Source organism: Acipenser ruthenus, chromosome 3 (assembly GCF_902713425.1).
Source record: "Acipenser ruthenus chromosome 3, fAciRut3.2 maternal haplotype, whole genome shotgun sequence".
Taxonomy (NCBI): Eukaryota; Metazoa; Chordata; class Actinopteri; order Acipenseriformes; family Acipenseridae; genus Acipenser; species Acipenser ruthenus.
In genome coordinates this window covers 35,099,682-35,118,674 of record NC_081191.1, presented here as the reverse complement: position 1 = coordinate 35,118,674, position 18,993 = coordinate 35,099,682, and the positions used below count along the sequence as shown (strand labels likewise).

Genomic DNA, 18,993 nt, shown 5'->3' with positions numbered 1-18,993 from the left:
AAATACACAAATTCTATTGGGAACAGTGAAATGAACAGAGAATACTCAAACCCCTCCATGAATTCTTCTATAAGGAAGAACAAAGTAAAAGTGTTAGGGTGGTACAATTCTGATTGCAGGCAGTCTAAAATTAGCTGTAGAGGCAAGTGGCAGCTGCGGTGACTGCAGAGAGGCAACAGGATAATCACAGGGAGGAAGACAATAAACCAGTCCCTCGTGCTTCATAAGGAGATTACTTACTGTCACCAAGACAAATTCACATTTAAGCAGGAATAATTTATGAAAATAAACTCACGAGTCAAGGGGCCACTAATTGCTAATGTGACATGATACTACAGAAAGCTAACTGATTTGCTATCAGTTAATCCTCAAGCAGTTGGTGGCAAATTACCTTATCAGCTGATTGTCTGATAAGTGTGATTTTTCATGGTTCCAGGCCAGCGAAAATAGCCGTAATAATCTAATAATCTGATGTATTTTTATGTTTTTCTCCCAAACCACTTCAAGACCAATAAGACTGCATTTGTCAAATCCAGCATTTCACTTTTGTCCTGATTATTAAAACATGTATCGAACATTGTATTATAATTTCACAAATTAATTGAATATTTATACTGTAGTTTGGGTGACTGCAGTAGGCACATCTAAATATAATAGATATAACAATATGTATGAATGCAAATGCACAATACATATTCCTATTACTGGCAATTCAAAATGTGTAGTGTTTATAATAAAAAGCAAAACAGCAATTTTTTTAATTAACTTATGTTATATTGATTAACCCATGTGCTGTATTTTGTAGTGTGAAATGTAGGGGAAAGTGCAACTCTGACAATTGTATTGTCTCAGTCAAGTAAATTATTCAGAAAAAGCTAAAACTACCCATAAAAACATACATCTTTGTTTTTTTTTATTTTTTTATTTTTGTAGCTTCTGCTGTAGCATTTACAGTAGTCCCACCTGCCAGATATGCTGTATGAAACAATGTAGTACCACTAAGCCCTACTGTGAAGTACTGGAACAGAGAGATGGGATGTAAGATTATGTACATAACTACACAATGGGCGGAACATCTACTGTGCTAACCCTATCACTGCATAGTTGCCTTTCATACTGTAGTCATCATAGGACACTGAATGTGATGGGCTTGGAATTTGAGCTTTACCACTAGGATACTACCATAACTAATAATAATACATTCTTTGACATTCTTTGAAACTAGTTCTGGTGTGATATTTTTTTGACAAGTGTATTGGGTGAGTTTTTTCTTTATGAAAAAATTTTGAGTAAAAATCTTTGAGAATCTACAGTACCCCATAATGTGCACACAAGGTAGATAGAAGCATTTGTAGTACATTTAAAATACACACCTGTTTTAAGGCATATCTTTATATACAGTACAGCTTAAACAGTATAACAGTTGATAACAACGTAATTGTGGTACTAAAAATACATGTGTGACAAGGATGACTTGTTGTGACGTCAGACCAGGAAAAGAGACACTGTTCTGCGAGGTATGAAGCACTGCTGCACGTATTTATTGTAAATAAAAGCTTTGTACAAAAAAAAAAAATGAAAATGCTCTACAAAAACAAAACACCACATTGGCCAAAATAAACAGACAGTACATTTAAGCAAGTAACGTGCTGGTTTATAGCAAGCATGAGTAGCAATTGTTATTATTCGTACTTTTTATACATCTCTCTCTTACGTTCCTCCTTTGAACAACCAACCCCAGTTAGCACAAGCTGCTGAATTTTATATTGTGGTCAATGGATTAACTGGCCATCAATTACCTAATTTATCCCTCAACCACCTTCTGCACAGATTTTCTCATCTGCATGGCCGACAGCCAATTTGTCAATAACTCATTAGCTGCTGACAACGCATTCTCACGAGATGTAGTCTGGCAGAGACGAGAAGCAAACATCGTCTCTGCCAAACTACATTAAATTGTAACAATAAAACACACATAAAGCAGTAAATTGAAATAATAATACTACAACACAAATACAAAATAAACAAAATACGCACAGGGGCGGGGTGTACCCTGCCACAACATGTTAGTAAACTATTTGTACCTAATTCACAAAAAAAAAAGAAAAGAAAATTGCATGCATTACATATTTACTCAGGTATCTTGGCCAAACACTTAAATGCTACTTTACAATGGGGCTGAGTCACTTAATTCTTAAACGTTGCAATCATTTGCAACAGGTGTACCTCAAGGATCTGTCCTGGGACCCCTCCTCTTCTCAATCTACACCTGCTCTCTAGGTAGACTGATCATCTCTTTTGGCTTCTCCTGCCACCTTTATGCTGATGATGCTCAGATTTTCCTCTCCTTTTCCTGCTTCAACTCCCACAATCTTCCCCCTCATCTCAGAATGCCTCTCGGCTGTCTGAACCTGGGCGCATTCTCACCACCTCAAACTCAACCTCCCTAAATCTGACCTCCTCTATTTTCCTTCTGCTTCCACTCCCTCCTCTGACCTCTCTATCTCAGTAATCCTTGACTCTATCTCTCTCTCTCCAGCGGCAGCTCCATACGCTCTGCCCAGTGCAGGCCCTGGCGTACTACGTTGATAGGACGAAAAGTTGCAGGCGGTCCGAACAATTTTGTGTCTGCTATGGGGCGAAATACCATGGTCAAGCCCTGTCTAAGCAGCAGCTGTCCAAATGGATAGCAGACACAGTCAGGACTGCCTATGAGCTGGACAGCTTGCCCCTTCTAGAAAAGCTCACTGCCCATTCCACCAGGGGCATGGCAACTCCGTGGGCTTTATTCCAGGGTGCATCTGTGAAGGACATATTCAATGCAGCGGTGCAGGCTACTCCCCATACCTTTACTAGGTTCTACAGACTTAGTGTCGTGGATCCTCAAAACCCTGGTTTTGGAACTATAGTGTTAAGAATATCTTCCCAGTCTATCCTTACAACACAGGCATAGAGGTGAGTTTCTCCCTCCATTTTTTCACCCTAGCTTGAGATCTGTGAGCGCAGTGCCTTTGTGCCCTCGGGGGCGGCCACGACTGAAGTCACAGGCTCTGCGAGCAGCTTTGGTATCTCATTCAGGTTTCCGGGTCTCTAGTAGGTACATTCCCATATGGTAATGCCTATTTCAGGGAACCAGGGTTATGATAACAGCCTAATGTTTTTTTTTTTTTTCTGTAAATCTTCCTTTCTCTGTCTTGTGCTCTCCCTTTCCAAGTTGACAGACACACTCCCTAAACATTTAAAAACAAATAAACAAATATATATTTTAAACTGTACTGACACTGCACTGATGCAAATAAAGAAACGATAATATTGTATTCCTTATTGATTGCCTAGTACAGTACACCCTCGCTATAATGAACCTGTTGGGGTCCAAGCCTTTTGTTTGTTATATCAAGGGGTTTGTTATAGCGAAAGGACAATCAAAATGAACGATAAACTGTAGGAGTAAGTTAATGAAATTAGATTATGAACAAAAGTAGAATTACATGTACCTGTTTGTCTCATGTATGCCGTGTTCTGCCGTTGCTCTATCCAATTTGTTCAAGAATTAAAATGCAGTACAAAAAGCAGAAATCCCACATTGAAGCTGAACTTTTATTCAAAATCAATCTGACATGAACCGTTTCAAAGTGCACCAAATATTAATCCAACACGCAAGAATTCCAAACTGATCTTTTATTCCAAATCAAACCCGACAAGAAAAGTTTGACATGAAATGTTCATCAGATCTTCCAAGTTTTTGTTGTTTTAATCAATGTTGCTTGGCCGCATGGTTGCTGAACAAGCCAAAAAAACAGAGTGCTTTTTGACAACCTATATTCACTACAGAGATATGCCTGCATTGCTACTTTTTTCAAACATCAATATAGTTTCTAGCTTTGTTGCAACATAAAATGATTTTAGTTTTGGAGACAGTTACACAGTGCACGCTTCAGTGTTGACTTCACTGAGGAGGTGGCATCCAGTGCATACAGACCGGGGTGTTGACAGTGTGTGTTTATATTATCTTTTTTAGTTTATTTATTTATTTTTTTGGGGGGGGGTCCATGGGCCAGGTTCGTTATAGCCAAAGGTTTGTTATAATGAAGGGCATTATAGTGAGGGTGTACTGTAATATAAAGCATCCCAACTCTCTCCAAACAAAGAATATTGTATTTATTATATAGATTTACCTTCCAAAAATGTGGTTGACAGATAGGTAAATTGGTAGCTTAAGTTGAGCGGGACTAAGACAGTGCCGAGAAAGCCTATGGATCAAGAATCCAGCAGTCACTTACTCACCAGTCACAAACACGCATTGCAAGTAAGTGGATTCAACCGTGCGTTTTTTTTTAAAACCCAGACTTATTGGTCACGTGTTTCTGGCAATTCCCAGGCAGCTTACAATTATATGTCCTGGCATTTCTATGACTGATTCTCTACCTACCGCATGCAGTATATTCACAATTGACCATTGAGACACCAGGAACCAACAAAGAACAAGAAGCTTGATAACAAACTCAAAAACTCAAGCTGGGCAGCAAAATTGCTATACGCATTCTTTACATATTAAATATCATACTTAAATATATATTACAAAAGCATAAATGTGTGCTACATATTTATTTTAAAAAAACAGGTAAGTAATGTTACTTTTTTAAAACTAATTTATCTGCTTCGCTTGTTTATTTCAAAAATAATTTCTCACAATTTACATTACAAGCACCGTGGTTTATCTGATGAGATCAAAGGCGATAGGACCAGGAAAAGGTATTTTTATTCAGAATTCATTGTAAAATGAAATTGTCTAGATATGTCTGCAGATACATTGTTTAAAAAATAAATAGAAAAATACATTCCAATTCCAATTTTACTGATACAGGGCTTACGAGAATCCCAGGGACCAAAACTCAGGGGATGGAGAAACCAGTGGGGAAAAAAAGAAAAAGAAAATCAAGTGTCCTAGTTTACTATACATTAAATCTTTTTATATAATTCACAAGTACAGCTATTAATCATTTCATTAACAGCACCAATACAAAGTCAAATGAACTAATTTTGCTAATAATGTCTTATTAGCATAGGTATAAAGTAACAGAAATTATACCATGGCCTACCAAACATTGAAAACACTTTGTTAGTTTGTGACGCTGGCCTGTGGTATATATGTAAATACATTATGTGCTGTACTACCCCAAAATGTATCAATTTTCTAAGAATTGCAAAAACCACTTAGGGTATGGTATTTTTTTCCCATTTAACCCCAATCAACCCACTGTTTCACTGAATATTTTGGTATCCATGAATAGAAAATTATCACTCTTAAAGGGGGCAAAAGATTGTAATAAGCAAGATGCCCCATAGGGCAGCGGTACCTCAATTTACCTCAAATTTGATATATTCATTCCCAAACCACGGTGTCTGGGTGGGATATTTGCATTTCATTTTACCCTCAATAATGTAGTACCTCTTAGCAGTAGGTTTGGGGTAATATTACAATTCGCAAGAACAATATCCATATTATAATATAATTTCATAATTGTGATTTTTGCTAGTATATGACAATTATTGCTTTCTGTATGCTAAGCATGCTTAGTAATAAGTATTAAAAAAAAAAAGTTTTTCAAATTGAAACAAAACAATTTTTTTTTTACGTAATTTGTGCAAATGTTGTTGATTATTTACTTTAGGTCATGGTTTTAAACACAAGAAAAAATAAGTCCAGTCTCAAAAAATGGTTTGAACTGCCCGTGCTAACATAAACAGTTAATACAATTAACAACGTTCTTTAACCAGCAGTAAGATCATAAACATACTGTTTACATCTTTTTTGTCATCTTTTTTTTTTTACTAAAGGGGAAAGGCTATATTTTTTTTCTCTTAAACACTGGTGTTTACTGATTATAAAAATGTGCGCAGTTATCAAACCTTTGGTATAAAGCTAATGTACAACATCCAAACTAGTAGAGAGTGCCATGAAATGTATGTTTTTTGCATGCAAGCAGATTTGCTTCAAAACACACGGTGGGAAGTGCGGCCTACATCAAGTGTAGTACTTCCACTGCATTTCCCATGAAGACTTTGAGTCATATTTTTTAACCAGCATGTTTAACTGTGTGAAAATGATTTAGAGATGTTACAAACATGGCAGTCACACCTATTTTTCACATGTCTCAATGTCTGCATCTTTCACATGAGCAAGTGCTTCACAATCACAGAGCAACCACTGACAGATATCCAAGCATGGTTTGGAAAGGTGGCAGCACATTTCACATCTGAACGCACAACACAGCAGCTTCCCTTTATTATCCCGGATAATAGTGCAGACCAGGGTTATCACTCTTGCTATTCTTCAAAAGTGCCACGGGATCTTCACTGCCCACAAACAGAACAGATAGGACCATGGTTTTACCATTTTGTCTGATAGACAGATTATTGTACAATAATAGTTGATAATTAAGAATGATAAAGGGTGGCATCCAAGATGAATCCCAAGTACTTTTTTTTTTAGAAAGCACAACACAGCATAAAAATGTAGTTCCCTTATTTTTTTAAATCTTTTTTTATTTTAATTTGTATACAATATATGGTACATGTATGCAAAGATTAACCTGAAAATGACACAAAAAAAAGAAAAAATGTATGCTTTAATTTAGCCTTGCCTTAATAAAATGCAGAGGGTGTCTTAATTATTGGGACACACAGTGATTCATTGCAGTAATTATGTCACTGTGCATAGGCAAATGATATTACTTTGAAAATGAACTTCAAAAATAACTGAACATATGTCAAACTTGGAAGTTTTTACAATTAGAGAAGAAAAGTAGTTGACAATGTGGACGTCTTTCTTATTCCAATGTGGATTTTATTCTATTTTGCTGTTTAAAGTAAATATTGATAGGTAAGAAAGTATACTGTTGCTGTGCTTAAAAAGAAACGTAAAGCACACTTTAAACCTATAGCATGTATTATATGACATGTTTTTTTCTTAATAGAGTTTTTTGTTTTGTTTTGTTTTTTTAAATACAGTACATTTAAGTGTATAGCATAGTGCTCCATTCATTGTAGGTCTAACTTTGTGCAGGCAACGTGCATTTAAATAGAATGAATGAAAATGTATTGATTATATATATAAGCATGATTATAACAAAATACAGTAGTCTCTGACTAAGAGTACACCCCTCGGGAAGCAAGCGATGTGTTCTTATAGTCAAAGTGTTCTCTAAGACGGAGTTAGCCACCAGACACAATATGAATCAATCAATAAATATGTATTACTTGTCATGACGCACGTGCATCAACATATGAAATGAACAGGATAAGTAAGAGAAAAGCAATAGGCAAGTGTATGTTAAGAAACTATAATAATAAAGAAACTGTCCAACTCAATCAACACAGCAACTACACACGTTAAAATGCAACAGCAATATACAAGACATGCACAGTGTTTAACAGATTGGTGAAGCACCTCACCAGAACGGAAACACCAAATTGCTCAGCAAGACAAACTAATGCTATACGCAGAGACTACTGTACTTTAAGATTTAGTTGAAGTGATATTATTTTTTCAAACTATAAAATAGCAGTTGCAAGAAACAAATCTCTTACTGTTAAACATGTCCTGAAGCTACAGAAATGTATTTACATTTACATTATTTCACTTAATATAACATTTTAAATTAATCAGCTTTATGATAAAAACATAATATTTTGCTGTTGTTTTTGAAGTAATCCACCAGTAAAATTATAAAAAATTTGCTTCAATTGTGAACATATGTTTTACATTATTATCCTATCTGTATCTGTCTGGTGACTCCCACATATGGTGCTATGAACACTCTACAACTGGCGTTCTGACTGAAATGAATTGCTTGTGGTAACAGATGTGGAACATTGCTGCAGAAGGGAGCCTGATCTGGATACACTATGCTGCTCATAAGAGAAATTCCTTTGTCCTGTGAAACACTTCCAGGTAAAAGTTGAGAAATGTAATTCCTGTTGATTTGTAACACAAGATGTGTTAATAAATATATCAAAACAATTGGGATTATGTTGAAAAAGATATTGCTGTGAAACAGACAACATGGGATTCTGGTATAGTAAGCAATTTTGTTAAATTTGCAGACTACACAAAAATAGGAGGAGTGGTAAACACTGTTGCAGCAGCAAAGGTCATTCAAAATGATCTAGACAGCATTCAGAACTAGGCAGACACATGGCAAATTAAATTTAATAGAGAAAAGTGTAAAGTATTGCATGCAGGCAATAAAAATGTGCATTATAAATATCATATGGGAGATAGTGAAATTGAAGAAGGGAACTATGAAAAAGACCTAGGAGTTTATGTTAACTCAGAAATGTCTTCATATAGACAATGTGGGGAAGCTATAAAAAAGGCCAACAAGATGCTCGGAAATATTGTGAGAAGTATTGAATTTAAATCAAGGGAAGTAATGTTAAAACTTTACAATGCATTAGTAAGACCTCACCTAGAATATTGTGTTCAGTTCTGGTCACCTCGAATTGAATCTATTCAGTCTTGAACAAAGAAGACTACGCGGCGATCTGATTCAAGCATTCAAAATTTTAAAAGGTATTGACAATGTCGACCCAGGGGACTTTTTCAACCTGAAAAAAGAAACAAGGACCAGGGGTCACAAATGGAGATTAGATAAAGAGGCATTCAGAACAGAAAATAGGAGGCACTTGTTTACACAGAGAATTGTGAGGGTCTGGAACCAACTCCCCAGTAATGTTGTTGAAGCTGACACCCTGGGATCCTTCAAGAAGCTGCTTGATGAGATTCCGGGATCAATAAGCTACTTAACAACCAAACGAGCAAGATGGGCTGAATGGCCTCCTCTTGTTTGTAAACTGTCTTATGTTCTTATGTTCTTATGTTCTTATGATACAACAAAGGTAAAACAATGTGTTTCTTGTAAACAATGCAGTGTTAAATGTTTAGAAAAACACATGCAAAGATAAGGCAAGCAAAAGTATTATCATTCCCACCATGCTCTTTACTTTTATTCTGTGAGGAAGTAACTTACTGGGATATTTGACATGAAAGGTGCTATATACTGTATAATCCTCAAGTATTCGACACTCAATAGTGGTGAATTTTGAAGACATTAAAAAAGGCTTCCAGTTGAAACATTTGTCATTGAATTTACCATAATGTAGATGTTTCCTATATTGTATTGCATGGCAGCTTTTAATGATGTAGAAAACCAATCAGAATGAAAGAGCCCTTTCTAAAGGCTCGTTGTTGTGATTCAACCCTTTTCAGTTTTGGGTGCTTGTAAAATGCAGGAAATAATTCTAGCAGTCCTCTCGATGTGACACATGTTCTGTTTTAAAGAATGCAGGATTTCCACAATGTTTTTTAGTAGTTACCTTATTCTTTAAGTGTGATTGTACAGTGAGACCTTCGGTAAGTTTTCTTTTTTTAGACTGCTTTTCATCCTGTTCTGTTCTTCAGTTGTTTTCACCATCAATTCAAAACGAATGCACTGTAAATATTGCTTTGTACATTAATCTGGGAAAGAGCTAGAATGCATCACTTTGCTGAAATGGAGCTTTGCTGTGAGTATATTGATTTAGGCTGCTACTAGGCAGCCCTAGGGAAACAGGATCAATGAGGATTTTATGTCAGCAGCACAAAATCAATTGGATCATCATACGTATTCAAATATTTTTTTGAATATCGGGACAATGCTGTGTAAGATGGATAAAAAGAAAAAGAGAAGTGACAGGGCCCAATTTTGAGCAAACGTGGTACAACACAAACTTAAGGGCAAAGTGCTTTACATTTGTGCTGGATTGCACCGTCCCCTTCACATGTTGTGAATTTGAAGGGAGTTTGAGCTGGGCGCTGGTGTAATTCTGTTAGCGCTGACCAAGGAAGAAAGTGGGAGTCAGAAGCGGCTAGGAAATCAGCAGCAACTGACACCCTCTTTAAGAAAACAATTGCCCTAGCGTTTGCCCTTGCTCTTATTGCCATAGCACTATTTGTTAATGCAGTATTTAGAAATATTTACATTCATTGAAAATGTTTGGCATATCTGACTACAGTGTTTCGTTATATTCATAAACATGAATAATTGTTAATACTTTCAGCCTTTTGCGATATGCTTATTTAAGATGTATATGGAAACTGCGATTTGAATTGTGGTTTAATAAACTTCAGTGATGCTGTGAAAAATAAAGATTTGTATGAAACAAACCAAAAAAAAAAACACAGGCCTACTCAGTGCTCCAGATAAGCTGCGTATTGGTTGTTTTACGCATTGAAACAATAGGGTCATTGAAACAATAGAAATGTCAACAGGCCTCTCACTTGAGGAATGCAGATTGATATAATCAAACTTCAATACATGGCTGCAAGTCCCGACTGATAAACACAAATAATACCACAACATCTCATTGTTATAATATGTTTTACATGTATCGGTCAGTTTGACCTCTGCTGGTCAGAATAGGTATTTTTGCAGCTCCGCGATTCTTTCTTTGTCAGGGTAATTAGTACATATATTTAGGAAAAGTCAGGAAAGCACAGCTCTGTATCTTAAACACATGCACCGCAATTTAAATTTAAATTCCAAAAATGGTCAAAATTACCACCTTGGTCGTTCTAGTGTTAACATGTCGGTAATCAGATTGTTGAAGTCTCTTATCAGTCCATTATACAGAACCTGATTTTGGATATTAATCCCATCCATACTGATACTGTTTAACACATTAACTCATACTCTTTTATTTATACTTTTTTACACTGTTTCCCTGTCACTTTCATCAACTAAAAGGTAGAATATATTGTATTCACTAACTAAAACTTAATTAAAAATATAATTTTGTTGTACATGCTTTCTTTATAATTATTGGTTTCAGTGGTTCTTCTTTTTGAATTCCATAGCTGTGTAAAAGTAATACTAAAGTAATTGCCCAATAAAATACATTTCATGTTAATACGGTGAATATTGTGAGGTTCTATTATTCATCCATTATTTACATTGGTATATTTCATTAGTAGCACATATATTGTAGTAATGCAGGGCTTTTTTTTGTTTTTTCGCAGCGTCTTACATATAAAGAAGATGCAATACTGAAAACCATGAATTAGTGAAGGACTGATACAGTATAGTACATGTACAGTCTACTGTCAAAATGGCCTCACCCTGTTATAATGTATCTGTGTGACAGAGACAGAATGATTCTTGGTGATAAATCTCCCTCCCGACCTGTGAGGGTGCTGTGTAAAGGGAAAACGCCCTGAAGTGCCCGGGACTGGATGGCCAGACAATTCATTCACATGGTTAGGTGGAATTCGGCCATCTAGAAAGGGGGCAGAGCTATTGTACACCAAGTCATCAACCTGGAAGGGAAGCGATAAGGCAGCTGCGGATTGGAGGAGCGGTTGCAGTCGTTAACCAAGGGGGCGTGATTGATGGTACATAAGGGGACGTAGCGAGGTGATCTGTTCCTTTGTATGATTAACGCTTAACCGGAAGGAGAACGTAATTGTTATCGTGAGAGTAGAGACGGAGAGAGGAACAGTACATGGCACTGATCGAGAGGGTCGGTCTGGCGATACCGTCCAATGTACCAGCAGGACCCGTGATGACGGCCCCAAAGGCAAGGGCACCAAAGATGACAATGAAGGATGACCCGGAAGCTTACCTGGTTCCCTTTGTGCTGCTGGCTACCACCATGTCATGGCCAAAGGAGTTCTTGGAGAGCCAGCTGGGACCCTGCCTGAGGCTGAGGCTAAGGCAGCCTACCAGGCCATGACAGATGCTGAAGCCACCCAGTAACGACCTGGTAAAGCAAGCCATTCTGCGCTGTCTCAGCATCACGGGGGAAACACACAGAGTATGTCTGTGGGAGTACAAGAGATCCCCGGATACACACCCCAGGGTTGTTGTATTTATTTTTAGTTTTTCTATCTTATTTTAGCTTATTTATTCTTTCTTCAGTTCGAGCCGCAAAGTGTGCGTCATCCAGCCTTTCTCCGGGAGCCGCACTTGAACTGTCACCTCTGTATAGTAGTTACACAGTTGTATTCTATGACTCTCTTGATAAAGTTCCAGTGATACAATCTTTTTTTGCATTTACATTTCACAGTACTTCATGTTTTTTTGGGTTTTTTTTCTTGTTGTTACTGTATCTTGTAAAGCGCTTTGTGATGGTGGTCCACTATGAAAGGCGCTATATAAAATAAAGATTGATTGATTGATTGTTTACAAATCTGATATGACATAGCCCTTGATTATGCTGCCCAAGAAGGATGCTCACGTTTCCAGTTGTTGTTGTTGAATATGGTGAAATACAAGTTTACGCTACAGCAGTGGTTCCTAACATTTGATTGCCGCGTACCCCCTTCCAGATCTATTAACTGTCTGCGTACCCCTAGCATACAGGTTTATATTTTTATGTTATTGTAGCACGCCTGCTACTGTCGTCTGCAGGACTGACAGAGAACTGTTGCAGCGGCGTCCCAGAATGCCATGCGGTCAAGCAAACCACACTGTCCTTGTTGTTGTTGTTGTTTGTTAATTATGAGTTATTGAATGTGTTTATTTGGTTGCCTTTTATTTGTTGTCTGTTGTGTCCCCATGTCTCCCCTACCGTATGTTTCCCACCCCAAGCTGGCTGTCTCCGTTCAGGGATGGCCTTCCCCTCTCGTTTCTGTGTGTGTCTCTGTCACTGCCTGGTTCTAGCACTTAGTGCTACTGTAAGCGCATGTGCAGAAGTGCTGCTTGGGCAGCTTAATAAAGAGCAGCCGTTGTTAAGGATCCTGTCTGTTGCCTCTGCTTGAACTACGCCAGCGCACTGGGTGCTACATTATTTTTAATAAATGCTTTCATATTACACATTTATACACATACACAATAATACATCCAATATAAATGACTATAATAATATAATTAGCGCTTCTGATTTTCAGTTTTAACCGATAAAACCCAATAAAACACCACCGATACAAAAAAATTTAATCGGTGTAAAATAAACATTGGAAAAACACTGGAAATGGTTACTTAATTCACATTGACTTCATCACTGCTTTCCCACTTAAAAAACAAAAACCTAACACATAAAAAACAAAAAACAATCTACCTTTCCCAGTGTAGCTGGGCAATGTCCCTCGATCCTTCCTGACTTGTATATCTGTCATTGATTTGTTCTGAATACTTTAAACCCAAATGGAGGCTTGTTTACAGAATTTTAAGCTGTATTACAGTTAAGATACAGAGGATTTAAAACAGAATTGCAAATTGTGGCGAAATGTAAAAAAAATGCCTGCACACAAAAACTGCAGGAAAATGTGCCCATGACTATAAGGATTTCGTTGTGGAAGACAGCAAAGGAAAGAAGGTATGACTTAAGTGTACTGTCGAGTTACTACTATTGTGACAATAAAAACAGCCAAGTATTTTGGAAAGTGACCGAAAACAATTAATTCATACAGTAATTAAAATGCAGCATCTCATTGCGCTAACCAAGCATGTAAAAATATAACAAAGGTGTCTCTGGATATTGCAAAGCATATCACTGTTAAATAATAATTTCATATATCTGTAGACATGTTTCTTTTTTTTAATCAGGTGTCAGGGTGTGTGTCAGGGTGTAAATGGAAATTTATTTCCAGGGCATTGTAATGCAGTTCAGGGTGAAATGCAGTGATGACGAACCATATAAATATGTCCAGGAACTCCTTAAAAGTGCTGAGTTAATGTTCTATTGAGCAATAGGATTTAAAAAGGGATATGCTGTAAATTAAAATAAGAACATAAGAACATAAGAAAGTTTACAAACGAGAGGAGGCCATTCAGCCCATCTTGCTCGTTTGGTTGTTAGTAGCTTATTGATCCCAGAATCTCATCAAGCAGCTTCTTGAAGGATCCCAGGGTGTCAGCTTCAACAACATTACTGGGGAGTTGGTTCCAGACCCTCACAATTCCCTGTGTAAAAAAGTGCCTCCTATTTTCTGTTCTGAATGCCCCTTTATCTAATCTCCATTTGTGACCCCTGGTCCTTGTTTCTTTTTTCAGGTCAAAGAAGTCCCCTGGGTTGACATTGTCTATACCTTTTAGGATTTTGAATGTTTGAATCAGATCGCCGCGTAGTCTTCTTTGTTCAAGACTGAATAGATTCAATTCTTTTAGCCTGTCTGCATACGACATGCCTTTTAAACCCGGGATAATTCTGGTTGCTCTTCTTTGCACTCTTTCTAGAGCAGCAATATCCTTTTTGTAACGAGGTGACCAGAACTGAGCACAATATTCTAGGTGAGGTCTTACTAATGCATTGTAGAGTTTTAACATTACTTCCCTTGATTTAAATTCAACACTTCTCACAATATATCTGAGCATCTTGTTGGCCTTTTTTATAGCTAGACAGACAAAGACATTTCTGAGTCAACATAGACTCCTAGGTCTTTTTTATAGACTCCTTCTTCAATTTCAGTATCTCCCATATGATATTTATAATGCACATTTTTATTGCCTGCTGCAGTACCTTACACTTTTCTCTATTAAATGTAATTTGCCATGTGTCTGCCCAGTTCTGAATGCTGTCTAGATCATTTTGAATGACCTTTGCTGCTGCAACAGTGTTTGCCACTCCTCCTATTTTTGTGTAATCTGCAAATTTAACAAGTTTGCTTACTATACCAGAATCTAAATCATTAATGTAGATTAGGAATAGCAGAGGACCTAATACTGATCCCTGTGGTACACCACTGGTTACCTCGCTCCATTTTGAGGCTTCTCCTCTAATCAGTACTTTCTGTTTTCTACATGTTAACCACTCCCTAATCCATGTGCATGCATTTCCTTGAATCCCTACTGCGTTCAGTTTGAGAATTAATCTTTTATGCGCTACTTTGTCAAAAACTTTCTGGAAATCTAAATAAACCATGTTGTATGCTTTGCAATTATCCACTGTCAATGTTGCATCCTCAAAAAAGTCAAGCAGGTTAGTTAGACACAATCTCCCTTTCCTAAAACCATGCTGACTTTCTCCCAGGATATTGTTACCATAAAGGTAATTTTCCATTTTGGATCTTCTTATAGTTTCCATAAGTTTACATATAATAGAAGTCAGGCTTATTGGTCTGTAGTTACCTGGTTCGGTTTTGTCTCCCTTTTTGTGGATCGGTATTACGTTTGCTATTTTATTATTATTATTATTATTATTATTTATTTCTTAGCAGACGCCCTTATCCAGGGTGACTTACAGTCGTAATCAAATACATTTCAAGTCTTACAATACAAGTAATACAATAAGAGCAAGAAATACAATAACTTTTGTTCAAGCAAAGTACAAGTGTGACAAACCACAATTCAATAATACAGCAGATAATACTGATAGTTACATCAGGATATGATTAAATACAAAGTACTACAGGTTAAACACTTGGCAGATTACAGTATTCTGAAGTACAGGATTAAATGCAATAAAATAGGGGGCAGATAAGAGCAAAATAAAGCACATTTACATGAAGGGTGATAGTGTCCCAGGATACAAACAGATGAGTTCTACAGGTGCTGTTTGAAGAGGTGAGTCTTAAGGAGGCGCCGGAATGTGGTCAAGGACTGGGCAGTCCTGACATCTGTAGGAAGGTCATTCCACCACTGCGGAGCAAGGGTGGAGAAGGAGCGGGCTCTGGAGGCAGGGGAGCGTAGCGGAGGTAGAGCTAGTCTTCTAGTGCAGGCGGAGCGGAGAGGTCGAGTGGGGGTGTAGGGAGAGATGAGGGTCTGGAGGTAGCTGGGTGCAGTCTGGTCAAGGCATCTGTAGGCTAGTACAAGAGTCTTGAACTGGATGCGAGCGGTGATCGGAAGCCAGTGGAGCGAGCGGAGTAGTGGAGTAGCGTGGGCGAAGCGAGGCAGAGAGAACACCAGGCGGGCAGCAGAGTTCTGGTCTGATTTTCCAGTCTGTCGGTACAACCCCTGTGTCAAGAGACTGTTGCATGATCTTGGTTAGCGGTTTGTAAATACCTTCTTTCATTTCTTTGAGTACTATTGGGAGGATCTCATCTGGCCCAGGGGATTTGTTTATTTTAAGAGCTCCTAGTCCCTTTAACACTTCTGCCCCTGTTATGCTAAAGTTATTTAAAATTGGATAGGAACAGGTTGACATGTCGGGCATGTTGTCCATGTCCTCCTTTGTAAAAACCTGTGAAAAGTAATCATTTAATATATTTGTTATTTTTTTTCTTCATCTATGATTTTGCCATTTGTGTCTCTTAGACATTTAACCTCCTCTTTGAATGTTCTCTATTTACTATTGGTAAAGTGTATCATTAGTATGTGATATTACCGATGTACTGCATCAATAAACTATGTTTCAGGGATGTCATCTGCATGACAAATCTGTAATTCTATTAATTCAAACACACTATAGGCATAGTTCCCAATGCCAATCAAAGGCTTTGGGTAACAGCCCTCAAGTGATCTGTCCAAGGTCCTGAAAAGGATGTCCAGCTCAAAACTGTTGAATTCAATTTATTTTATAGTTATAACAAGTTAATGAGAAAACTAGATGAGTTAAAATTATTAATTTAGCAAAAAGCTAAAAAAAAAAAAAGACGACTTATACGTCATTAAATACATGCGTGTTTAAAAGTGTAAAAAGTGTCACTTGTAAAGTGTGCGCCTCTCAGATGCTAAAGTCACATCTATCAGCGTGCTGAAAAGAAGCATCAGGAACATAACTCATAGATAACACATGAATAGCAGAATCAATTTCTATTGATAATATTGTATTTATTTATTTGTGATGATTATTTATTACTATGTTTGAAAAAGCACAATCTCACGGCTTTCTAATCACAGACTGGCATCCACACCAACTCAGAGCTTGAGCAGTCACGCCTCTCTTTTAATTACAATTTTAAATGCTATTGAAACTGATCTGAATCTTGCTATTAGGATACAGTAATGTACAATAAGATACACTTGAGACATTTCTATTGCATGTAGGACCATAATTGAAATGTAGCTTAATGTGATAAAAACACAACTGCTGTATTATTCAGATATGAAGAGTGGGGGAATGGGCTTGACAGGGTCATTTTTTGCGCAGTACTTGACCTTGAGAGGACTTGCTAGTGAGTAAATGAAAACCTTGCTATCTGTTCCGCAGTTTTATAGTTTGATGATCTCTGCAGAGGTATTATTTCTGAGTTATCAGATCTTTACAAAACATAAATGAAAATCTATTGCAGAGTTTATTTTAGGTTTTTAACATCAAAGGTGAAAGCTTGTTTTCTCTGTTCAAATCACATGTAGGACTTTCCACAGAGCAGTTAAAAGGTTTTCCAGATACGGACAAAGCCAGTTGATCAGATAGTACAGTAACTAATGAAAAGCATTGCTGAAGTGACAGCAAGATTAATTAAGTTTGTCCAGCTGCATTCACATGTAGCACTGCAGAGTTCCTCTGGGTACCCACGCGATGAAATGGTATTCATGGTGACAAATAATGCACTTTTCCAGAACAGACACTTCTGAGTTAAGGTTAAAAAACACATTTAGTGACTTTTGTCAGTGGAACAGGGCCAAGGGAAATTGAAGATTGGCTGGTTTTAGATATGGAATAAACGTATGTACTTAATGTAGGCTCAGAAGATAGAAGGAATGTGAGAATTCAAAATTCATTAAAAACAGCTGCTGAAGGCAAATCATCAACCATAGCGGCTTTGCAGCTAGATGGAAAGTATGCTCAACTAAGGTTAGGGATCAAATACACATCAATGTGCCTTATTTAAAAAAAAAAAAAACAGGTTTGTAATCAATAAAGACATCATTGCATTGTTCTAGTCGCTATGCTTCCAAAGAGTTGCTGCATGTATATACTTAATTTAGCATAACAGTCAACATATGTACAGTCCAGTCAATAGATAAATAAATGGAAACTGAAAGAGACAGGGGGTGCCTTTGTTTTATAATATTATAGACAAGCTGTGAGGATCACCTCTCTATCTTACAGTTCGGTAATACAAAGATGCAAACCACAATGAGCATTAAAAGAGCTTGGGTGTCATTTAAATACGACTGAAGTCATCTATTTAATGAAGGCACAGGCAGAACACTTTGGAAGCACACTGCTGGAATACATCGTGTTCTTACAGCACTGATGTCACAAGCACAAAAAGAACATCACAAGGAGGAGTCAGATTTCAGTAAGAGCAGAACAGTATGTTGCCAGTGTACATGATAATCAGGCAAGGATTGTGTTGAGGATAAGACAGCGTATAATCAACCTGGCTGCAGAGCTGTAATGACCACACTGAATGTTGGATGGATTGGGAAAGAGAATGTAGCATGAAAGTTTCCAATTCTACATGTCAGCACATGTTGGAGCTAAAGTGGGAAAACAGTGGGATTGTGTCTGTTTGATTAATGGGGAACAGTATGTATTTTGGTAAGTATTACTCACACTGAATTGATTGTGCCTGAAAAACTGAGCTGGCTTCTTGTTAAGGACATTTTCAATTTTCATCTAAAAGAAAATCTGATTTGGGTATATGCAGTTTCATCCTTAGACAGTGTGGTGTTCCAGGTCCTAGTGAAGAAGCATTTAATCCTTGCAGTGCGATTTGAATGGCTTTTAATTTCGGTAAGGAACATCATCTTTTGATATGTTGTTTATTTTAAACGCTTGGCTTCAGGTTTAGAAATGTGCATGCCTCCGTTACTATTTTCTGTTTTAAGCTGTATTGACAATGATCTGAAACTGGGTTGTAACTGACAGTGTGACATAATGTAGTAACTAGCACTGTTTATCATTTAAATCAGATTAATATTTTTTTTAATAATGTTTCTAAAGATTAAAATAACAGCTTTATACAATGACTTAATATTGCCATAAAGATATATTTACAGTGAGTGCTCACTGAATTTCAGTATATAGGGTTTGTATAGATTGCAGAACATTTTACTGTTTTTGTTTATAATGTTTCCAGTACTTGCATTGATTTTTGATTTTTTACCTTTAAAAATATGTAAT

General features: G+C 37.1%; 1 protein-coding gene across 5 annotated transcripts in view; it reads left to right on the top strand.

Annotated features, from left to right (window-relative positions):
* Positions 1–18,993, top strand: part of LOC117435601 (zinc finger protein 385D-like) — a 121,344-nt gene that overhangs the window by 28,306 nt on the left and 74,045 nt on the right. Inside the window, exons 1-2 of one of the 5 annotated variants that reach the window (XM_034058921.2) lie at positions 18,142–18,408; positions 18,518–18,603. The exons of 1 other annotated variant lie outside the window; for it this stretch is intronic. In XM_034058921.2, the coding sequence (XP_033914812.2) occupies positions 18,588–18,603 (16 nt within the window). In that variant the 5' untranslated portion in view covers positions 18,142–18,408; positions 18,518–18,587. Of the gene's footprint in view, positions 1–18,141; positions 18,409–18,517; positions 18,604–18,993 lie in introns of those variants that run through there. 3 more of the 5 variants (XM_059012829.1, XM_034058918.2, XM_059012830.1) reach the window with 3 other exon arrangements.